The 24,304-nt window shown below is 35.1% G+C and overlaps 4 protein-coding genes across 17 annotated transcripts; all 4 read left to right on the plus strand.

Moving 5' to 3' along the window:
- Nucleotides 1-1,023: 1,023 nt before the first annotated feature.
- On the plus strand, nucleotides 1,024-3,501 carry LOC102630004 (UPF0496 protein At3g19330). Its single transcript, XM_006468857.4, has 2 exons — nucleotides 1,024-1,473; nucleotides 2,135-3,501. The coding sequence occupies exons 1-2, from the start codon at nucleotides 1,374-1,376 to the stop codon at nucleotides 3,208-3,210; spliced, it is 1,176 nt and encodes a 391-aa protein (XP_006468920.2). The 5' UTR covers nucleotides 1,024-1,373; the 3' UTR covers nucleotides 3,211-3,501.
- A 1,381-nt stretch (nucleotides 3,502-4,882) lies between these two features.
- Nucleotides 4,883-11,761, plus strand: LOC102628591 (uncharacterized). 12 transcript variants are annotated; one of them, XR_008052394.1, is made up of 9 exons: nucleotides 4,883-5,226; nucleotides 5,728-7,173; nucleotides 7,312-9,069; nucleotides 9,147-9,290; nucleotides 9,363-9,596; nucleotides 9,678-9,797; nucleotides 10,278-10,493; nucleotides 10,695-10,771; nucleotides 10,980-11,761. XR_008052394.1 is itself a non-coding variant. In XM_052435121.1 (8 exons), the coding sequence occupies exons 4-8, from the start codon at nucleotides 8,350-8,352 to the stop codon at nucleotides 10,431-10,433; spliced, it is 1,374 nt and encodes a 457-aa protein (XP_052291081.1). In that variant the 5' UTR covers nucleotides 4,884-5,226; nucleotides 5,514-5,587; nucleotides 5,728-7,173; nucleotides 7,312-8,349; the 3' UTR covers nucleotides 10,434-10,661. The 12 variants fall into 12 exon arrangements, 9 of the variants coding, with proteins under 9 accessions (XP_052291081.1, XP_052291084.1, XP_052291080.1 ...); XR_008052392.1 differs by lacking the exon at nucleotides 10,695-10,771; XR_008052393.1 differs by lacking the exon at nucleotides 10,980-11,761 and having other exon boundaries at nucleotides 10,695-10,876.
- Nucleotides 5,175-6,815, plus strand: LOC127900272 (UPF0496 protein At3g19330-like). Its single transcript, XM_052434878.1, has 2 exons — nucleotides 5,175-5,226; nucleotides 5,728-6,815. Exons 1-2 carry the CDS (start codon nucleotides 5,175-5,177, stop codon nucleotides 6,813-6,815), a joined length of 1,140 nt encoding a protein of 379 aa, XP_052290838.1.
- Nucleotides 11,762-12,328: 567 nt separating the features above from the next.
- LOC102628095 (uncharacterized) lies at nucleotides 12,329-16,068 on the plus strand. Of its 3 annotated transcripts, XR_003064089.2 has the most exons (8): nucleotides 12,329-12,756; nucleotides 12,882-12,962; nucleotides 13,202-13,322; nucleotides 13,422-13,727; nucleotides 14,199-14,264; nucleotides 15,500-15,655; nucleotides 15,849-15,902; nucleotides 15,996-16,068. XR_003064089.2 is itself a non-coding variant. In XM_025095593.2 (6 exons), exons 1-6 carry the CDS (start codon nucleotides 12,566-12,568, stop codon nucleotides 15,590-15,592), a joined length of 858 nt encoding a protein of 285 aa, XP_024951361.2. In that variant the 5' UTR covers nucleotides 12,331-12,565; the 3' UTR covers nucleotides 15,593-15,745. The 3 variants fall into 3 exon arrangements, 1 of the variants encoding a protein (XP_024951361.2); XR_003064090.2 differs by lacking the exon at nucleotides 15,849-15,902 and having other exon boundaries at nucleotides 15,996-16,047; XM_025095593.2 differs by lacking the exons at nucleotides 15,849-15,902; nucleotides 15,996-16,068 and having other exon boundaries at nucleotides 12,331-12,756; nucleotides 15,500-15,745.
- The last annotated feature ends 8,236 nt before the right edge of the window (nucleotides 16,069-24,304 follow it).

Raw genomic sequence — 24,304 nt, forward strand, 5'->3', positions numbered from 1 at the left:
ATTTCAGGTTCATTTACTCCCCATTCTTTTTTGTTTCCCCAAAACTTATTTGAATATTTATAACCAGTAAGATTCAGCATGGTTTATGATCCCATCTCATTGTTATCAGAAAATGATTGGGCCATTATTAACAAAATTGCAGCTGCCCCATTGTGTGGTACCCAAAAAGTACAATGATGTGAAACATATAGTGTGACTAAAAAGTAAGATCTATTCTACAGTGCATCCGCTCTATCAATACAATACATTTTTTTTAATAATATTTTATAATACTTTCTAAGGTTTTCTTTGTAACTATCAAATAATGTGTTATATCCTCACACTTACGAATGGGAATTTAAATCTGTGTATATATTTTTTGGAAGCAGCTCTTGTGTGCTCAGCAGCCCTTGTGTGTTCAATCATCTTCAATCTCAATTGGGCCTAACCCAACAAACAATTAGGATCCGTTTGTTCCAAGAGTAAGCCTTTTAACACCCCCTTAACAACTCTAATTAAAATTACCTAAACAACTAAATAGAATTTATTCATTTCTTATTTTTTGAATGAAAATTAAATAAAACACTTAAATGAATTATTCTCCTAACAAAAATTTTACACCCATGTAATTTCGCAGTTATATTTTTATTTGAAATAAAAATAACTTTTTAAAAAAATTATAAGAGTTTAGAGTTATGAAAATATAAACTGTATATTAAGAAGAAATAATTTAAGATTTTCAGATTTATATGAAATTTACAAATAAAAGCTTTAAAAGTATATATTTATGTAGGATAGAAAATTTTCGTAGAAAATGATTAATTTTGTGATATAGATTAATCTTTTATAAATTAAATTAGGAATATTTTGAGAAATAGAATTTAAAATTAAAGATGATTTTAGACTTTTTAGTTGGGGCGCTAAAATCTTCACTCTTGTCTTGTATCAAATGGGTGTCTGGGTAGTATTTTCGAGAAGTCAAATTGGAACATCTTTTGACCTACGAAAGTGTTAAACCCACACCTTGAGATTTCTTGCAAGTACCAAAAAATTCCTGTGTCTTATAAATTTCTTCATAATGTATAAATAATTACACAAGCAAGTAAAAAAGCTTTTTTTTTTTTTGGTGGGTCTGGAGAATTGTTGATCTCTTTTTGGGGAACCTTAGGTGCAATTGTGGTATCGTGTCACAGTTACGTACAGTTATTGGATATCAATAGACTCCACCAATTTAAGTGCATCCAACGGCTGAATGCAACTATTGCACGGTACTACAGTTGCACCGTAGCCTAATCCCTCTTGTTGACTGTTTTGACTTCGAAAAATTTAGCGACGGCTAACGACCAATATCGATGAGACATTGAGAACACACACGGAGCTAAAACCACAGCGCAATGCTACAGTGCCTTTCCACTAAATCGCCATCAGCAACCTCATCACTACCAGCTTCGCCGCCAGCGATCGACGTTAATGGTTACCCTCTGGGCTCCCAAGGTAACGGCTTCGTTATCATAGACTGGCTGCTTCTGTGTATGTCATATGTTCGTATAAATGAGTGAGTGAATTATGCTAAAGCCGTGAACTGTGATTTGAAATTTATCCCTTGTGGGGCTGTTATATTATTGAAGTAACTAGAAATGGGTGGTTAACAATAGCCTCTATTCTGAAGGTAGGCGACAGGAATGGGGATTTTAATGGGGGCTCATTTTGTCTGTTGTGCAGCAGAAGCATTGAATTCAATGATCACTTATGTTTTACTTTTGGTTCTTGGCTGTTAATTTTTCGTAATTTTTATATGATATAGCAAAATGGGTAGTATTAGGATTTAATTCGGCAAAGAATAGGCTTAGGGGTGAATTTTTACTTTTTGTTTTGATGAAGGCTGAGCGGTTTTCTCTTGTTAATTTGACTCAAGAAGAGAAATAGGGGACTACAATAAAGCGAATGTAGACCTTAGCCAGAATTGGGACATTGATTTGCAGCCGATGAGTCATTGGAAATCTTTTATAATATTGGGTTTCATTTTGTTGTCGTTTCTCAAAAATCTTTGTTTTTCTAGGCAGTGATTTCATGTATCTTATGGAAAATGAATGAAAATTATTTCACTGAAACATAATTAATTTTATTTTTATTTTTTTTGTTTTGGCGGTGGCAGGGAATTCAACAGAGGGTTCCCCAGGTGCAAGCATTGAGCCTGCCCCCAATCTTACTCAGGAATACTCTAACACTGTCCAGACCAATTCCTACAATGAGATGTGGTCGAAGATTCATGTTCTTGACCCCAACAACATCAACCACCACAACCACGACCATGACGAAGTCCAAATGCAGATTGAACATATAAATGGAAATGAGGATTCACACCAGCTGCTTGTTTCACAAGTTCTCCAGCCCAACAGAGAGTGCGTAGATGAGGCTCTTCGCCATGCTCGACCTAATACCCTGACCCGCCTCGTCTCTACCTACTTTGACCATAGTGAGAACACCACCAACCTCTGCCTCCTCCTCCACCAAAGCATTTACCGTGCCCGTGAGCTCTATGCTGCTCTCTATGAGCTCTTTGACATTTTCCCCTCTGATCATCACTCCCTGTCTCAATTACAGTGCGACAAGGCTTTTGAAGTCTTCCTCCAATTTGATAGTATTGACAACCCATTTCCCTGTCCTAACTCCCACAACTTCCATGAAATGCGCCGTTGCTTTTCTGAGTTGAAACAACAACTTGACCGTAAACTCCGAAAGTCTCACTCCAGAGTTCGTTTTTTCAGTCGTGCCACCAGTGGTTCCACTCTTTGTGTCATTGGTACTGCTGTGGCAGTTACTATAGCTGCTGCAGCTGTAGCTACTCATGCTCTTGTTGCCATTGTTGCTGCTCCCTTCTGTACTGCTTATTTTTCTCCTGGTCTTGCTAAAAAACAACTTGCCCATGTGGCACAACTTGATGCTGCTAAGAAGGGTATTTACGTGTTAAACAATGATCTTGACACTATTGACCGGCTTGTTGCTCGATTGTATACTGCTGTTGAGGGAGACAAGCAGCTTGTGAGGTTTGGATTGGAGAGGGGTAGAGACAAGCATTCAATTCAAGAGGTGGTGAAACAACTGCGAAGGAACCAACAGAATTTTACAGACCAGCTCAAGGATCTTGAGGAACATATATGCCTTTGCTTCAACACCGTGAACAGGGCAAGGTCGTTACTCCTCCAAGAGATCCATCTTCACCAAAATTGAAGTTCCTAGCCAATTCTGGTGACAATTTTCCTATATATATATATATATATTCTCATTATGAAGAATTCCTTAACCCAGCCAAATTTACATGCTTCCCTAACTTGACAAAGGAATAAAACCTTTGCCCCTTTTTTGAAATGGGGCTTTGGGCACTGTGTAATTTGTATATAAATCAGGCTGATGATACTAAAATCTTCAATTGAGAACAGCTGGTTCATTCTTCTACCATCCCTCACTGTCTCCAAAAAATTTACCAAATTGTATTCGACTTATAAAGCTGATTTAATACCATTGTGATGTTCATGTTTATTGAACATTAGAGGCAATTCTTGTATGGTGGGATGTTGTCTTGGATCATGTGCAAGTCTTGTTATTGTCGTCACTGGAAGGAATGTTTGGTACTCAAAGAAATGCTACTGTTTCTTAGCAATAAAGGCAATTGATAAATTTTATTCTAGTCTGAGTATGTGTAACATTCGTATCATTAGCAAATAGCAAATAGGCAAGAATTCTCCCTAAGATAGCTGAACGGAGTTTTTGGGTCTAATTTTGATCTCTTGAATGATCATCATCATGAACAAAGTAGTTTAAATTTTTGCAGGCCATCTTACATTGATGAATTTTGATAGAACAATGTGATTCCTTAGTAGAAAACTGCTGCAAAACATGGAGTGTAAGATTCAAAGTATATTGTTTGATCCCTTGTTTTCGTGTCATCCCCATTATCAAGACTCGAGTGATGCAAGAGGCTAACATATTGCACGAGTTCAATGATCCCCAAAGCTGTGTTTGGTCCTTGTTCTTTACCTTAGTGTAATTTTCATTTCTCGCAAAAGTCAGATAACAAGACTTCACTTGATTAAGCTTGTGCTTGTCTTTTACCTTGCATTAATTTTCATCTCTTGCAAAAGTCAGATAATAAGACTTCACTCGATTAGACCAGTAATTGATTAAACATATTCATTTTCTGATTAATTGTCATCCAATTTGTTTAGCACACACATCGGGTAGAATTCATCTAAAAAAATGGCTTGTAAGGTGTGGGAGTCCGAATACTTATAAACCTACACACCAAGCCTTAGCTTAGCAATATGACACTCAATTGTAGTTCATAACCCATATGCACGTTGGTCATATATGGGGCTAAGTGACTTCACAGATTTCATACAAGGTGAATAACATGCTTTCTTCTCAACTCACTTTGTCTGTGAAGAGAGATTTCATCAAAAAATTAGTAAAACTCATTCAAAAGACCGACATATGATGTTAGAAAGATCAAATACCGTATAAATTGCTTAATAAAGTGGTCGCACAATTATTCTCGTATACACAGTACCAATGCAACCGAAAACAAGAAAGGTTCTAAATCCGTGTTTTTCATTTTGCGTCTTAAGTTCTCAACATAACATATTGTTAAATCAGATTTAAAAAAATAAAAAATCAGTGGGAGACTGGGAGTTGATCCAAACGTGACACGTAACCTATGTCGTTGACCGTAGTTACCCAATTTGGATACAAATCTCATAATATGATCTGTCAGTTTGCTTAACATTGAATTTCTCCTATTTATTTTATTTTACAAAAATATAATAATAAGTCTGTCCAAAGTACGATCCAAATCTCAATTGGGCCGAAGCCCCAAAACGACGCGTCGACCTAGTTTCTCTAACGTGCACACAAAGACAATGTCGACAACAAAACAACTGGTTATGTATCGACGCCCCCATTCTCGTACAAGTAAAGTGCTTACAAATAATCTTCTCGTTCAGTGTTAACGTTGTTCTCCACTGTACTAAGTAAAGCACCACGTCGTGGCTTGGCCCTGTTCTTCAATGAACGTTTGAAGGAAAAAAAAAACAAAGCGAAAGCAAATAAAGTACTTTACTCTTTAGAGTCATTCTGTCTCATAAACAAAGCGAAAGCAACTTACACCAGAAGACACAGTTTCACGACACCGCCTCACAATGCTGCAGTGTCCGTCTATCAATGCTTCGTCAGCAAGTTCATCGATTCCAGGTATTATTCGTTCTTCTATTCTCTGTGCTTCTTTTTTTTTTTTTTTTTTTGCATAAATGTGTGAACGAATTTTACTTGACCTGTTACCTGCACTTCCAAATTGGGCAACTCACTTTATTATTTATTTTGGAAGAAACTAGATTTTATTGCCGCCAAGTCCAACTTGGTCTTCTGAACAGAAGAGAAGTTGAATCTGTGTTTGCTTTGGCCTTTTTTTTTTTCGTTTTTTCTTTTGTAAATTTTAAATCCTATCACCAATGGAGAGATTTATAATGATTCTCTGCTAGTGTTTAGTGCCATTACTGCAGGTTGTTAGACCTTAGCGAGAATTAGGGCTTCAGTTCATCACTAATTAAGTCAGGTGTGTGTTTGCTGTTGCTGCTTTGCTCGTCTTGTCTTTAGTACTAACTTAGCAGGGTTGGGGTTTGGTGTTGCTTGACCGTGCTTTGTGGGAGAATTTACAAAATTCATGCAGACTAATCATTGATGGTTTTCTTTTAGGAGCAGCGGGGAATTCAACAGATGGTTCTCCCTCTTCAAGCGTTCAGCAGTCGCCCACTTTTAACCTGACTCAGGCATACCTATCCATTCAAACCACTTCCTACCATGAAATATTGTCCAGAATCCGCATTCTTGACCCCCATTACAGGAACCATGATCAAAACCAAGTTGAACAGCAGGTTGAAGAAATAAATGAAGATAAGGATCCAGACCAACTGCTTCTGTCACAACTTCTCCGTCCCAACAGAGAATCTGTTAAACAGGCTCTTCGCCTTGTAAAGGTTAATTCCCTCTCTGACCTTTTCTCTACCTCCTTTGACCATAGCGAGAAAACCACCAACCTCTGCCTCCAACTCCTCAAAAGCCTCTTTTGTATACGTACTCTCTATGCACCTGTCTGTGAGCTCCTTGACAATTTTCCTCTTGATCATCACTCGGTCACCCAATCGCAATGTGATAATGCTTTTGAAGTCTTCCTCCAATTTGACAGTCTTCACAACCCTTTTCACTCCCCTGACTCCCGCAAATTTCATGAAATGCACCGTTGCTTTTCTGATTTGAAACAAAAACTTGACAAGAATCTTCAAAAATCTCGTTCCAGAGTTTGTTTTCTTCGGTACGCTACTGCTGGCTCTTCCGTTTGCATCATTGGCACGGCTGTGGGAGTTACGATAGCTACTGTGGGTGTTGCTACTCATGCGATTTTTGCCATCTTTGCTGGTCCATTATGTACTGCTTGTTTTCCTCGTGCTCTTACTAAGAAGGAGCTTGCCAATGCGGCACAACTTGATGCTGCTAGGAAGGGTGCTTACGTGCTAAACAAATGTCTGGATACAATTGACCGTCTTGTTGCTCGACTGTGTACTGCCATTGAGGGAGACAAGCAGCTGGTACGGCTGGGATTGGGGGGAGGAAAAGAAAAGCATTCCATTCAAGAGGTGGTGAAACAGCTAAGAAAGAACCAGCCTAATTTTGCAAGCCTGCTCAAGGATCTTGAGGAACATATATGCCTTTGCTTTAAGACCGTCATTTGGGCAAGGACTTTGCTTTTAGATGAGATCAACCCTCACCAGACCCCTTGTCCCTAACCAAATTTTAAATGATTTTTCTAGCCATATTGACAGAAAAGATTTACACTCTCAAATACGTATGATTCCTTAACCCATTTTAACCTGCTCACCAACCTTGACAAAGAAGTTAAATCTTTGCTACTTCTTTTGCTCCTGATTTATAGATGATACTTCAGGCTGCCAATGCTAAAACCTTCAAGCGAGAGGACCTGGTTCAATTCTTCAACCGTCCCTTTCACGTTCTCCAAAATTCTTTTAATTTTAATTAAATCATTCTAGCAGCGTGATTCAAATTGAAATATATTATGTATTCTCATTTGTATTTGATGATGGTGATTCTTTCTTCTCGTGCTAGTCTGGGATCTTGTATGAGATGGTATTTACATTTACGCCGCAAGTTCATTAATTATATCATTCTTTCCTCTTATTATTCTTAGCATTCTGAAGTCGCTAATTCTCATCATGTCCGGAGCAGGGTTCAAGTTTCTGATAGTGTTCTCAATTATGAATGCAGGACCTTTGCTAAACTGATACAAGGGAATTTCCAGCAAGAATGGTGGCCTACATCTTTGAACTTAATAATTTCTCATTAAAATCTTGATTTCTTTTGTCAATCTATGATGTTATTAATCTTCATTCTTCATTTATGTGCTGGAGGCGTATAGCTTCCGTTCTAATTAACAATTTAAGTTTGGCACCTTTTAGCTCTTGAGAAAAGTTAAACATTTGGATAGATTCACTATGATGCAGCCAAGTGTTACACGGTTCAATAGGAAAAGTGCAAAATTCTGAACTAGAGTTCCCCCTTCCTCAACCTAGATTGTATATGAGATTAATTTTGATGATCTTCAATGCTGTAAATTTCACATTCCAAATTTGTTTGTGAAAATTGTTTTTGATAATATTTGGATTTCTCCTAGTCTTTCTCACTATGGACCTAGCGAAGCCCATAGGCTAGGCCTACCAAATACCGAATGTGGGTCGGGTCATTTTCGTCCAATCCCAAACTACCCAAAAAAACCAAAAAAAAAAAAAAAATCGACGCTCAATTTCCAGGACTTGTCGTGAAATCCCCAATGTCGTTGTGAACTGAAGAGGCGTGCTTCAACTCCCTCCGTTTCTCGCCGTCGGTCAACAGAAGGCCAACGAGAAATTGGCATTTTGGTATGAATTCGTGATTGATAGCTTGTTTTGGAACTGTTTATAGATTATTTAAATGAATTTCTTTGGAGTGAAATATTTAATGAGAAATTTAAGTTCATTAATTTTTCTAGAAAATTGCCCTGGTCTGTTCATTTAAAGCTGTTAATTTGCGGCAGTGAACGATTAGTTTCCGCCGTAGTAATTGTTGTTTCAAGTCGTTGTCGTGAAAACACGACGGGAATCTGAAACTCTCGACGGAAGTGTTTCTTTCACCATGTTGGCGTGAAGTTCACCCTGGTATTTGGAAACATCCTAATTTCTAAGGATTTCATGGTAGTTTGAGGGCAATATTATTGTTAAGCGCACAGTTTTAATTAGTTGAGAGAGTATCGTTTCCAGTTTTCAGAGGATGGCCCCAAAATTGCAAACCAAGATAAAGGAATCAGAGTTTTTCCCAGGAAAAATCACTTGTCTTTCAACGCTTCGTCCGATAGAAAACATTAAGTTGAAGCTAACGGAGCGTCAGGAGAAAATATTTAAGAACTCTTGCTTTGGACATTTTATTGATATGAAAGAGGTGCAATTTTCGTCTCACCTTTGCCATAAAATGTTGCTCCGTGAGGTGAGCTCTAATGATTACGAGATGCATTTTCTTGTGGGAGGAAGTGAAGGTAGATTTTCTATGAAAGAGTTTGCTTTAATTACTGGACTGAATTGTGGGAAATATCCGAGACTTGATATATCACAGAAGGATGAGGATGAGACGGTATGCGATGCATTGTTAAATGGGGAGACTAGATTCACAAATCAACAATTGGAAAAGGCCTTCTTGGCTGCTGATACAGCTAACGACATGCAAATGGTAAAATTGGCCATGTTATATTTCTTGGAGTGTGTGTTGCTTGGGAAAGAAAGAAAGGTACTTATAGATACTTCCCACATACACATGGTCGATCATTTTGAAACCTTTAACAATTTTCCATGGGGTCGGAAATCTTTTAATGTTACACTGAGTGGTATGAGAAGGGCCTTGAAAAATCGTGTGCAGAAATTTCAGGCCAAACAAGCTACGAAACCCACGCACAAAGAAGAGAAGTATAGTTTGCTTGGATTCCCTTATTCCTTTCAAGTAAGCAAATCTACTTTTTAATTTGTTGATCTTGTAAATATGTTTAAGATGACGAAATCAATTTTTCATATGAACAGGTTTGGGCTTATGAGGCAATTTCGGTTTTGACACCAACTTTTGCACAGAAAGAGGGGCATGCACTTCCTCGAATATTAAATTGGAAGGCCATGTCTATACCTAAAGAAACTCAATTGGAAAAGGAAGTGTTTTCGAAGAAGACGGTTGGTATTCATCTAGATTGTGGTACAGCTGCTCTGGACAGAGCGTTCACCAACGTCTTTCTCATTTTTCAGGTTAAAGTGTACCAGATGCTTAATCCAACTAAAACTGAAAAGGAAAAGGCATACATGCAGTGTTGGATGCATCTCACTGGTGATAATGTTCAAGAGGCGGTAGCAGAGGATGACAATGAACTGCAACTTCTTGTGTCTGGTGACAAAGATGGACATGGGGAGGAACTTGAAGAGTTAGATGCTTATTCTGATGCACCATCTCAAAAGATATTCTCACCACCCAGACCGCAAAAGGTAATTATTATACATATTTAATTCTTCATTTTAAGTGATTGTTGTCTCTATCATGATTTTAAGTGATGCGTGGTATTACAGAATGCTGAACTTGGAGAAATTAAGAATCAATTGGACCGTTTGGAGGAAAAGGTTGATCAAATATTGCAGCTGTTACTTGCAAAGAAATCCTTGAGGTACCAACCACCATTTCAGTTACAGGTTAGTGCATACAGTAACGTTCATTGTTGTCGTAGATTAATATTATCCATATGTCCATGATTTCAAGGTCAACTTCAATATATCTTCTATTAAAAAACTTGTGTATACTGGTTTTTATTCAAGATTACAGTCACACTGTCTTTCTTTTCAAAATTATTTTGTCTTGTTATGATGACTTAAATTGACTTTGATTCAGGGACTTGGTAATATTATACTTTACCAACTTTAGAAGTTACTTGCTGTCATGGAGAAATTAGGGATACAGGCCACAAAATTTTCACATTAATATGCAGAGCACAATACCCAAGCTTGTTATTTTAGCAGTTCCATAAACAGGATTGCCAATGCATGTCACAAAAATTTAATTTATTAGTACTTCAAGTAGTGGTCGATAGCTAAGGCCCTTACTCCACTTTTGGTTCTTTAATACGGATGATGGTTTGGGTATATTATGCATCAGCTTTATTGATTTTCCTGCAGGAAAGTGTATATGGGAATAATACTATGAGACGTAAGAGCAAGAAACGAAAGAGGTCAAGCAGGGCCAAAAATGTTGTCATGACAGACATCAGAGGCAATGACCTTGTAGTTTCAGAGAATGGAGGTGATAACCTTGAGATGACGGACAGCTTATAGTTTTTGGCCAGCTGGTAGAGCTTCAATAGTTCATCGCAACTGGAGGACACAGTTCAGCGAGTGAGTTTACCTTATGTATAAAGCTAGATTATAATTAATATTGTGGTAGAATTGTACATGAGGTTTGATTTCTGTGAAAAGGATATTGAAAATTGGTGTTTGTAGCTGTCACTTGAATGTCACAAGCTTTGGTTTTTAGAAGAAAGTATAGCAACAGATTTTCTGATACTTTTGATATCAAGCAACAAGATTGTTTTGCAGATCACGGTACAATCTAAGATTTTCTCAAACGGCGAGTTGATGTTTCCTCCCGCAGGATGCCATCGTTGCCGTAAAGAGTAATGTTTGGTTTGATGGGAAGGAGCAAATGTTTTTATTATTTCAATTTTATTAAATTAAAGACTAATTTAATTTAATAAATTAAAGATTAATAATTTTATTTATTTATTTAGTTTATTCATTATTTTTAACAGATTAGGAAACGGAACCTGTTACTTCTATATAATCGGGAGAAAGTATTAATTGAGAATCTCCTGTGTGTATCAGGAAAACAGTTGGTTAGCCGCATATATATATATATATGTCACGTTAAAAGTACAGAAGCAGATATTCTTAGAAAGGAAAGAGGGAGAAAAAAAAAAAGAAAGAAAGAAAGATCGACAATGCCGTCATTTACAGTTAGGGAAAAGGAAGGTAACCTACAGAAAGCCATTAGAGGTGCGTACGTTATTATTCCCACCAAACCAAGAAGCAAGCGTAAGTGGAAGAAAATGAAAAGCATCATCATCCTGAAAAGAACTGAAAAGAATTACAAGGTGAAGTTGCTTAACCCTGAAGCCCTAAGCCAGAAAATATGGAGTCTCAAGTACTCGAGAGACTACTCTTTCTTGTTCTCGGAGCCGGTGGTGCGAGTGTCGCCGGCGCCACCAATACCATTATTAAAGGACGTCTCGGCAACTGCACAAGGTTCAAGAACGAAGTGGTTCAAGACCAGTGCTCCCGAAATAACCACCGGTAATAAGGGTACTGTTAAAAGCTGTGCTGCCACCATTAGAGGTGACGAAGGTTATTCATGTTTGAATAACAAGCAACGTCGACGTCATTGTTACCAAGATTACAGAGGGAATAGAAGAAGTTCAGTGGAGGCTACCGAGGAAGACGTGAGGGCTCTTCGTTGGATCAAAGAAATCGAAAGGAGAGAGAGTTGGACCAAAGCTTGCAATCCCAAGTGGGAGCCGATGAGATCGGCCAAGTAGATTTTCTTACGTCAAGTTTGTACAGTGTACACATTGCATGAATTCATAATTTTTTCCCTCATTATTTTTCAAGTAATTTCTCATTATTCTATGTACATGTTCCATTGGTATAAATACTCAAGGACTCATAAAGTACAACTCATTTTCAACCAGTTTTTCTTTGAAGTTTTATTCCGTTGCAAGAAATTAAGGAAGGTGAGGAGAGATTTTTCATTTCCTCTGCAATTTCCTTTGTTCAGTTAACAAAGTTAACTAGAAATCAAATTCTTTTCCAACTCTAATTTCCATTATTTGAGGAATTTTTCCGATCGGAAATCAATTTCTTTACCAACTCTAATTTCTATTATTTGAGGCATTTAGTAGTAAATATGAATTCCAAACAATTTAAAATTTTATTTTATTTTATCCTCATTTCATTTTAATTTTCTAATTTTATTTCAAAACAAATTTAAAAGTACTACAAATACAGTGACTATATTATAATACGCTTTTTTAGAAAAAAAGAAAAAAAGAAAAATTGTTAATTATATTAAAAGGATGAGGCAATTTATAAAAAAAAAAATCCAAATAGCGAAAATGATCCAAACAATATAATATGGGCCACAAACCAGATGACCAGAAGAGGACCCGGCCTTCACCCGAAAGTGAATAATTCCGGTTTACCCGGATCCGAGTTCTGCCATGCCTTCGTCCCATACACGCCTGCTTCCTCTTAAATTTAATGATCCATTAAATCCGACAGTTTTATTATTTTTTTTGAACGAACAAAACCCTAAGCCCTATCAAGGTGGTGGGGCGGTTTTTTCTTATTTTGGGTGGTTAATTAAAAGCGCGAAATCACTGACGGCTGTTGTTGCGAGTTAACAAGAATCAAAGATGAGAGTGAAAAGACAGAAGCGTCATAGAAAGATTGTGAGATTCTACACAGCTTGTTTTGGGTTCAGGCAGCCGTACAAGGTGCTTTGCGACGGCACTTTCGTTCATCACCTCATTGAAAATCGTATTATTCCTGCTGACAATGCCCTCTCCAACGCGCTAGCTGCCCCTGTTAAGCTCTTCACCACCAAGTCTGTTCTTGTTTGTATATCTTTTTTTTCTTTTTTATATATGTATATATTTGCTTGTTCTGCTATTCTTTATCTATTTAATTCTGAAAAATATTACATTTATATAGCTCTGTTTTAATTGATAGGTGTGTGATTGATGAGTTGAAGAGACTTGGGCAGTCTCATTCTGAAGCTGTCGAGGCGGCATATAAAGTTGCAATTGCTAGGTTAGCTTCTCTATTACTCTTATGCATTTTACTAGACAGTTTGAGTGTAATCAATTCAACTATGTTCAAGATTCCTTTTCACAAGAATTCTCATGGTTTAATGTTTTCGACGAGGATAGTTTATTTATTTTAGTGGGGTTTAGTGATTCACCGTTCAAATTGGTTATTCTAGTTTTGCATTTATTAGGAGATGATTCAGTTTTTATTGTATTTATAATTGAATTAACTTTCAATGTCAGATGTGAGCACGAGAAATTGAAGAGTGCTGATGCTTGCCTCATGGAGGTCATTGGAGAAAAAAATCCCGAGCACTTCTTTGTTGCCACTCAGGATGTTGATTTGCGAAAGAAACTTCAGGAGGTTCGTATTGTAGTTGTCATATTCTGTTGTTCATCAATTGCTCTTGGTATCTTGTTGGTTGAGCATCGTGGTTTCTTGAACTCCTGTTACTTATGGCAGGTGCCAGGTGTTCCTCTTATTTTTGGCTTGCGGAATGCTCTTTTGCTTGAGCCACCATCTTCATTTCAACGCAAATTCGTCAAAACTTCTGAAGAAGCTCGATCTTGTATGACTAAGTCGGAATTTAAGAAGTTAAAAAAGAGCACCAAGAACATTTTGGAAACCAAGGAAATAGGGGATTCATCTAACAAAAATGAAGAGTTAGAAAATCAGAAGTTAGAGATGCAGGCAGATAAAAAGACACATTATGCAAGAAAGGGAATGGGTGTTAAGGATAGACCCCAATTCAAGAGAAAGAGGGCTAAGGTATATACTTTCTCATTTTCGTTTACACTCTCAACCGAGCAGGACTGATTCATCAGTTTAGTTTTAGCTATTTTCTAGTTGTCCCTATAATCTTGAACCACCACTACTAACAACGCTAACTTGTTTGTTTACATCCACTTAGAAGTTTTGACTATAATCTTGATTCACCAATATAGTTTTCCTTCCTCCAAACTTTTCTACTTTGTGGATTTTTACTAGCTTGGAGGATGATAGAGGTAACTTGTATGGGCTTCTGAAGATTTGATAGCTATTCATGATAAGAAAAATTTATATTCCCAAGTAGTGATTAACATCTTTAAGTGTCGAATGTAGTTGGTTCATATTTTTTGGATTTGCAGTAACTAAATTGACTTATTACTGTTGCAAGTATTCTGCTGACATGTTCTCATTCTCATTGCTGCCTCTTTTGGCAATGCTTGTTGAGTTACTTCTATATCATTTGTTTTGCAGGCTCCAAACCCTCTATCATGCAAGAAGAAAAAGAATCATGAAAATCCAAGTACGTCATCTGGGAAGGTGAGGTTACTTTTAGTTTGTCTTCAATACTCGACAATACTTTCCTATACTAGATTAGAAGAGCAATCTCTTATGTGTAGGTAAATGCAGGTTCTGAGTGGAAGTTTGTAATGTCTGAGACATAATAGCCACGCATTATAATTTTTAACTTTAATTAACATGATACTTGGCAGCCTTTCAGTTACTTGATTGAGTCCTTGAAACCCATTGGCTTTAGTTCAAGTAGTGTTTTGCTTGCGATGGTAACTGCTTATGTTTAGTTGCAAGACTATTATAGTATAATTATTTGGTCAAAAGTTGGAGTTGACCGCATCTTTTATCGTCTACGTGTGTCAATCACTCTTAGTTTTTACATTAGTATGTTATTAGATTATTTCAATGATGTTGTTAAAACTGCAAGTGATCTTTGACGGGCTAAGTTTCAATCATTTAAAACGCTGTAGAGACGTAGTAACAGCTAATAATTTGATGTAATGTCGCTCGAGATACATATTGCCATGAATCGAATATTAGGGTTGGTCTGATTTGCATTTGCATAAAATTTTCCGATTTTGTGAAGAGAAAAAAAACATATCTTAAGGAAAGCATATTTGAAGGGAACCCCCCCCCCCCCCCCCCCCCCCCAACCCCCACCAAAAAAAAAAAAAAAACTTTGGCATACACTTTTCTGTAAAAACAATAGAAGTATGTGTTTACTTGTGAGATTATATCCAATTTGTTATTCAAAATTTTTTGTTTCTTTGAATTGTTAATCAGATGCTCCCATAGTGTCCTTGGTTTTTCTTGTTTGGTATGTTGGTAATGAGTTTAGTGTTATTGTAAGGAATGTTGGAAGTGATTGAACTGCATGCGGTTCTTCTCTCTGCATTTGCTACTCAACACAGTTGTGTGAAGAGTCCAAGTGTAGTTTTGTACTGTTCCTTAGCCTCTAGTTAAGTGATTTGGCCATGTTATACATTTATAGCTTAGAAGTTTGCAGCTGTTAAATGAAGAGGATAGGCTTACAGGCTGGAATATTTGCACACCATTATATGATGTACGTTCATAGTTGCTGAACTTTTCACTCTAGCAGTTCTATTAAGAGGATCCTGAGATGCACGCTTAGAAATTTAAATTTATTACTAATGTTAAGGAACACAATGATAGGTAACAAATCTTTGGCCCTTACTATAAGGTCAATTGTGCACAAACTGGTATGTATGTTATCAATCATTAATTTGAGGAAGTTACTGCAGGAAGGTAAAGATGGGAACGCTACATTGAGAAGCAGGAACAGGAAACGAAAGAGGTCGCGTGGAGCCAAAAACCTTGCAGTGACTGAGAGCTGATAGTTTATGCCAGCTGCGGAACAGGAGCTTCAATATTTTGTCTTGGTTGGAGCAAAGAGTTGTGTGAGTTCATTACATTTATGTAGAAGAGTAAACTGTAATTATAATTGTGGCATTCAGTCAAGTTTTAATTTTAAAGCATATTGAAAGCAAGTGCTTTTCTCTGCTGCCCGAAATCAGATCACAAAATTTGACATTTAGAGAAACATATTGTCTCATATTCCGACATGTATGTTGATCGATTCATATATTTCAGAATAGAGAACGAGACCAAGGGTTTTAATTAATTTATCAACTCTCCTGGCAATGGGTAATCCTTTCTTATACACATCATTAAGGCTTTGAAGGCCATTAACTGCCCGCTGCCCAGTTTTTCAATAAATCATTTTCTTGTCCGTTGCAGTAATGATCAAGAGGAGTCGCAGAATATAGAATCAAGAGGAATCACAGAATATAGACTATAGGGTGTGGGGTACCAAGTAGGGGTGGGCATAAACCCACAACCCATGAGTTTACCCAAACCTAAACCAAATTAAATGGTTTGAGTTGGATAAATCATGAAAATGGGTTAAAATATGGGTTTTATATAGAAAATCATTTTATTATGGGTTGGGTATGGTTTACCCATGGGTCATGGACAAAACTCCAACACTCAAATTTTTCAAATGAAATAAATGAACACAAACAAGTGAAAGGCCACCATTAAATTTTTTACAGCGTGATCAATTGTCAACAGTTAAAAAATGAAAATAACATGTAAAAATAAATTTAAATTAAATAAATATTGTTGTAAATAACATAATTTTTTTCTTATTTACAAAAAAAATTCCTCACACATGGAAGGATCATCATAGAAAGAGCAGGAGACTCTACTAGTGATCAATAATAACTCGGCTTGGACTAGGTTCGATATGCTAGATGACGGCTAATTTTTGGTCAATAATTGAATGTAATGCCCATATTAGGCCCTGTAAAAAACTTTGCTTACCATATAATGAAATTAGAACATAAAGCATACACACTATATAATATCATAATGTAAATAAAATTAAGCATATAAGTAAACAACATAACGCAAAACTATCAAAACGATAAATAAAAATAAATATTACATAATTAAATAAATAACAAGTGGCAAAATTTATTATTAGATTGTTAATGTTATGTTTGTGAAAGTTTATTATTAAAGTGTATGTTCTTATTTATTGAGAAATAATAATTTTTGTGATTAAACTTTATTTTGATTTTCTAGTATTCTTTAATTTAAGGATTAAGTTATTGTAAAATTTATAATTTTTATCCACTATATTTTTTATATTTTAATATCAATTTAATAATTAATAACAATTAATAATTATTATAATTTTAATATAATTAAATTTTATCAAAATAAAAATTATTTTGATAATAAAATTCAAACCAAACCCAAATGGTTTGGGTTTGGGTTGGGTTAAAAATATTTGTGTTGGATCCAAATTTTTATAGTTTAGTTTGAATTGACTTAAAATCTAACTCAAACCAACTCATACCCACCCCTAATATCAAAGCAAAGGGATTTAAGCCCATTGTGCACATCCGGTACATGGCACGGTGACAAGGATTGGTTAAGGTAGGTAAAAATGCAGCGTGAAATAAAACCCCTATACTATACCAGCGGGTTTGACGTCAGTTTAATGACAGCACTGTACTACGAAGTCTTTTTAGGCTTTGCTTAATGATTCCTTTTAAGGTTACCTTCTAGTAATGTTAAACAATCTGGGTTTGCTAGGGAGAGGAAGATGCTGGATTTGAGATAATTGACCTTAGTTAATCTAATGGTTGATATCAATTCTGCGGTCAATCAATATTTTCTTTTGGTGGGTTGGCTAAGCGTCCTATCTATAAGATGTTGAGATTAACTATCGGGTTAAATCACTCATTATGTTTTGGTCCGATCTTAGCATCAGCTGCATTGACAGATTTGAGAGCCCAAGTTTTCTAGGGAATATGATATCAGCTGACCTCCCATGCGGCCCAAAAGAGAGGTCGCTGAACCTTCCCTTTTGAGGAGAGCCACTGAAGATGGTGTTTGAACGAGACATGCGCAATGTATTTTGCCTCGGTTGGTTTTCTAGGGTCCACGTTTTCAAATTCTCATTGTCAGACTATAGTGCGTCACTCATGACCTATCCCGCAGCTGGCCACCACATCGTCATTGCTGAGTTTGGTGAGCTTATTTTAATCAAATCAATCATTATCAACCAACAACATTTCGTTCCCTACGAAAAACTTCTCTCATTGTAAGAGGCCTGGGCTCATACTATAGTAACAGCAGCATTGGTACTTAATTGATACTAGATATCAGTCTCGCGATCCTATCATGTGGAGTTGTTCCATTCAGCTGGGGGATTTAATAAAGAAAGATTTTTTAAAGTCTACGGTTTAGTTTATCAGACCAACACCCTCCTCCCTCTTAGCTCTCATAAATTTGATGTTTCACATTGTGCCTGGTGAGATTCACTACCATGGTTGTTGTAGTAGTAGTAGGCTGGTGGGACATTGTCGTCCAACTAACAAATTACAAATTAATGTAGTAGTATTGTTAAATTAAAAGTTTAAACGATGTTTTCTAGTCTCTAATTATGAATCCGTACTGAGCTTTAAAGGTTGATTTTAATATGTTTTAAATATTACCTAACAAGGAATTTGAAGACGTATGCTGCATATTTTAACTTTTTTAAGGACCTAACAAAAGGATTGAATTTCCTAATCTCTCGTCCTTAGTCTTACCAATGATGCTGATTTTTACACGCTATCCATCGATTAATTTCCTAAATGAATCGTTCAAATGCCAAAAGAAGAATGAATGTATTGAGTATGTGGGCTTTACATGAGAGTAATGCTCGTATTATAACTCATATTTAATGAGATTATTCTATTGATTTTTATAATCAGATAATTATTAGAATTAATTTACAAATCTTATATAGTACGGTCTAAGATTTTAACCATCTGTAATATTCGTCCACTTTACTTACATTTAAAAAAAAAAAAAGACTGTTTTTACTCAAATTAAAAAAAAATTCACCTCCACAATATGTTGTGGAGACTCAAACCCATAACTTCACAATTATGAGACTTGAATTCTAACCACTGGACTTGCTTTGCTCTGTTTGGAACAACAACAACAAAATGCAATTTCGGACATGTGAGCGCTGGATTCATTGATTGATCTGGGAGCCCCGTCCTTGTCATCGTTTCTTAATTTATGCTGCTTGAACTGAGGGTACAAGATTTGGACCGTGTCAATGGCACCAACTTTTGTCTGAGTAGAAATGTGTCAGATCATGATTGACGAAATTAAAGAGGTCCACCTGCAATGGCAAGTAATTAAATCCACTCCAATGTTCCACGTCTTCAAATCTTCCATGGCTTCACATGACGCTCCTTTGCTACCCAATCAGTTCACAACGTGTTACCAGTTACTCGTTACTGTTCTACACCCGTGCTTCCTCACAAAATGTATTATTATTATTAAATGTTACGATCATTGCCTTCCGGGTTTGATAAGTTACAACTAAATCGACTTACAGTTTGCTTAGAATAATGTAAAAATAAAATGAATTTCACTGTTTTAGATAGACGTTAACTTACATTATTTATGACTTGGTAAAACTTTTAATGGGGACGTAAAAATTCTTTCACCCCCATGAAGAAAATTAGTCGGAGTCATCTCATCTTATCTTGTAAACACTTATTTATAAAAAGATAGGATAATTTTTTTTTCATATTATTTTTTAACTTTTTGCTATTGTCATGTGGGGTTAAGAATCCAATAGATTCTTGATATTTAATGTCTATAAATTTAAAAAGGAGGAAAATGTTTTGACCATTACTCTCATAAGTTATAATGTTGTGTCACCATCATATTAACAGTATAAATTCTAAAATATTATGTAATCAAAAGTCTCTTACATGTGCTTGTGTAAGAGACTACATTTTATGAATTATTAAGTTAGAGCAATATATGTTATTTCACCGTGAAATAATGATATTTTATAAAATACAGACGTTTGTGCATTAGAACTTTCGTGGCTTCAACACTATCATAAAAGCTTATGAAATGTAATTTTTAATGCCTAAAATGATCTCAACAACCACCGAATTTATTTTATAGAAAAAACAGTATGAACCAACCTTTCTCCTCCAATTTGCTTACCTGAACTTAAATCCATTTACCTTCCAATCACATAAAACAATCAAGACTCATTGGTAGGGGTCCTGTGAGAACCCTTTGATGCTTGAATTAGTTATTGAATTTATGAGAAATGAGAAACAAAATGAGAAAATAAAGTTTTCATAATGTAGTTTGTTCATCTCAAATCATGATTAACCTAATAACGTTTGTTTATTTCAATTTGAGTAGTATTAAACATTCCAAATTTTTTATCTTAAAAAATTATCCCAAATGATGTGACATTCATCAATTGGTTGATGAGATAATGCAATTAATTCACTTGAATCTTGTTAATAATTACCAACAATTTAATTAATGACACATCATTTAGAATCAATTTTAAGATAAAAAAATTTGAGATATGTATCTTTATTCTTTCAATTCATGGTTGGAGTTCAAACCCATGTCGATTCTAATCGCCGTAATTAACATGAGTTCAGAGTCAATTATCTTATCTGTAATGTCAAGAAAATCCTACCAAAACAGTAGTTAAGAAAACATTAGTTTCAATCGATGTCTATTATTTCATCGTACCACCATTTAGGGTATATATATATATATATATACGCGTGTGTGTGTGTGTGTGTTTTGGCTAAATACAACGTTTTTGCAATTATCATGATTTAACCTACAACAGATATAAAATAAACAATAGAAACAAGAGAGCGAAGTAGTCAAATTGCAATCGGCAACCATGCCAAACTTTTCTTTTCCTTTTTTTTTTTTTTGTAGTACTTGAAAACAAAATAATATAATCCGTCGCTTGTCGATTCCCAATTTTTTTTTTTTTTTCCTATCGATGGGACATGGGGGTGACGTGCAATTTCCAAAGCAATAGTTCTTGCCAAAATTTCGACGTGCATGCGAAATATATATATATAATATAATATATGCACATCAATTTTCTCAATCACACTACAAGACGACATTACAGTCCAAGAGTTTCCTTCGTCCCTATAAATTTTTTAAAATAATGATTGTGTGAGGAATCTTTTTCATATATATATATATATATATATATATATATATATATATATTTTGGGTTAATTTGTTTTGTTTCATTATTTTCAAAAATAAATAATCGGACGTGACAAACATTCAGCTCGACTCGTGGCTCATGGCCTCTTATGTCCCCAAGGTTATGCTCTTAAGCTATCTTCACCTTTGGGTCCTGCTCATTTTTTGTTTTAATCCATTAACAAAGATACAATTCAAACCTCCCGACGGGGGAGTGAAAACGCTTTTTCAATCCTCAAGTGATTTTCACCGATCTCTCCACAATTATCTCCAACTTATATATAGATAGATCATACACTGACATGACATTTCCTGGATCAAAGTTTTAGTTTGTTTGATTGTTATCACCAAGAACAATTTCGTAATTTAATTAAATCATATCAAATTTCTTGATATTGTCTTCAATATATAATTAAAGGCATGTGCTTTATAGGTTCTTTTAGATAACTTGAATTTCTTTTATGATAAATTATTTGAATTTTTTAAACGTAATATTTTTTTCCCCTTAATTTCTTTCATAATTGTTCACTATAGGGTATAAGTGTATTTTCCCACAGTTGCTATCACACTTACCAGTTGAATGTTTGGACAAGGAGAGGTCAATGGTAATTTGGACATAAAGTCCATTTACGGTGGATTGTAGATAGCTGAGGGAGGTTAGTGAAAATTACCCTTTAATTAAATTTATTGATATTTTCGATTTCGACTTGATGACTAAGTGACAAAAGTTCTTACCACATCAATACTATATCCGATATGGTGCAGTTGATAGATAGTCAAACCTCATTGTGGTAGTTTCATTCTATGCACAAATTCAAAGTATAAGGTAGGGGTCCGAGATTAATATGAGAGACAAGTTTTAATAAAGTTAAGAGAAAATTTTAATAAAGTGGTTGATATGAAAAGTTGATCAATGTTAAGATCCTCACAATCTAATCGAAAGCGAGAGAACTGATAAAAGATACAAAATTAAGTTACGACTAAAATAAAGGCCCAATAGTTGAACTACAACTGAACATAATTGATTGAGAAAAAAAAAAAAAAGAAATGAAAACATAGAACTGCACCTAATGAACAAGTGGTATAATATATTCAAAAGTTCAAGAGAGCTCAAATCAAAATAAGGTTTTAACTATTGAACATGAGATATTGTAATAATATGAAACTTATTAATCTAAAAATTTAATTAATGTGTGCAAATGATGGTTTCCTACTAGCCAACCACATTCTATCATTAGTCTTCTATTTATTAAATACTACTAAAATCTCTTTTTGAGGTATCTTGTAAGATAAGATAAAGGAAAGAGACACACAATATACAAGTAAGATCCTCTTGTTAACATGAATATGTTCATAATATTGATTTTGATAATAACAAACTTTAAATATTTTTTATTAAAATGTTGGAGCTATTCATTAATAAACGAAAGCCTTATGATCATTCCAATTATATTCATATAAGTTGGATAACTGTTAAATTTCAAATTAGAAAATGATTCTCTGCAATATCTGACTAAAACTATGATTCTAGAAATAAATGGTGAACTGTTTTTCTTTAAATGGTTAACCGATTAAAACCAGAGAGTAACAAATTGCTTAAGCTCTAACCAGTTAAGAAAAACGGAAAACACAAAATGCTTGTAAGGCTACTGGAATTAAACGGCGAGCCGTTTATTGAAACGGTTAACCGATAATATCCAGAATGGAAGATTATATTCACCTGGCACCGTTTAACAGAAACGGATAAGGCTAATTTGTTTTGCAGGTTACTGGAAATAAACAACGAACCGTTTATTGAAACGGTTAACCGATAAAATCCAAAATGGGAGATTGTATTCATTTGGCGCCGTTTAACAGAAACGGATAAGACTAATTTGTTTTGCAGGTTATTGGAAACAAACGGTGAACCGTTTAGTATAAACGAATAACCGAAGTTTATCTTGCAGGTCTCTGGAATTTAACAGCGAAAGGGTAAGCCTAAACGGCAAACCGTTTATTTAAAATCTGGCCCAACGGTAACTTTGACTAGCCTAAACGGTTAACCATTAATAGTTAACGACAAACCGTTTTCGAGCAGACAATCTGTAACGGCTAGTTTTTCAGTTCCAACTATAAATAAGCTTTTTCAATTTTAAACATGGTTGATCACAACACTACTATTGAGCTTATATTCTAGAATACAATCTTCATAGAGCTTTAAAAACATTCTTACTTCATCTATTCACACATTGGGCATTGATTTGTAATTTTAAATATTGTGTGAGAGAAAAATAATTTGTAATCTTTTACTTTGAGTGATTGTAAGTGTTGGGATACACTTGGGTTAAGATATTGGGGATAATCTCTTGTTGTAAAGGTTCATTGACACCTTGGAAGTCAAGTGTAAGCATTTGAAACCTTGGAGGCTTGTTTAGTGAAATCCTCAAGCCCAGAAAGCTTGAAAGCGTGGACGTAGATGAGGTTGGTCGAACCACGTAAAAATCTTCGTATTTGAATATCTCTTCACTTATCTTTTTATATTGTGATTGATTTAATTGTTATTGCTTTAAATTCGTTTTAGATTTGCATTATATTTTGTTTTAGAATTGAATAATTTTTAGAATCCCAAATCACCCCCCCTATTGGGTTGCTTAACTAGAATTTCACATCTTTGTGCACTTAACAAGTATGTTATTCACCTAAAATAGAATGCTTACAATAGTTGTGATAATGTGATTTAGAAGGTTTCAAAAGGAAAAGTTGATTATGTTTATCTCTATTTTTAAGTAATCAAACATATATTATTTGGATATGCTTAAACATTCTATATATTTGTAGAATAGCCTTTGAACTTTTTTCTCTTTTCTTTTTAGTTAGGTTAGTGGTTTGAGTTCTTTCAAGAAAAAAGTTATGTTTTGAGTGCTTTATAGGTACCATGAGAGCCTTAAACGAACAAAAGAGAGAGCAAATTCAACAAAAGATGAGTAAAATCCACCCTCAAAAGAGCTTGGATATTGCATTAGGTAACATTTTGAAAGTAATATCAAAGACAACTATTATCAATAATACAAACAAGAAGATTAAACTTTTTATTAGTAGCTCAAACAAGATGGCAGTAGCAGCTTTTCCCTCAGGCAACTTAGGTAGTTGCCTAGGGCCCCACAACATATAAAAGGCCCTAAAATCTTTTTCAAAATTATAACTATTAAGTTTCTAATTTATATATGTTATTATTATTTTATAATGACTTTTTCCATAAATAAATTATCAAATCCCTACAAAATCTCCTTTTAACGTTAGGATTCACAATTTTTATCCTATTTATTCATATAAAATCTCTAATTAACATTATTTCATTTAAAACTCTATAAAAGCCAAATATTCGGTAACTTATTATTATCCATTACTAGTTTTTATCAATTAAAAAAAAAGTGCCACGGCAATTCCCAATCCCTGTCAATTTGGAAAACTGAAGGCTTTGGCAATTCCCTTCATCAGTC

This window comes from Citrus sinensis, chromosome 2 (assembly GCF_022201045.2).
Source record: "Citrus sinensis cultivar Valencia sweet orange chromosome 2, DVS_A1.0, whole genome shotgun sequence".
NCBI lineage: Eukaryota > Viridiplantae > Streptophyta > Magnoliopsida > Sapindales > Rutaceae > Citrus > Citrus sinensis.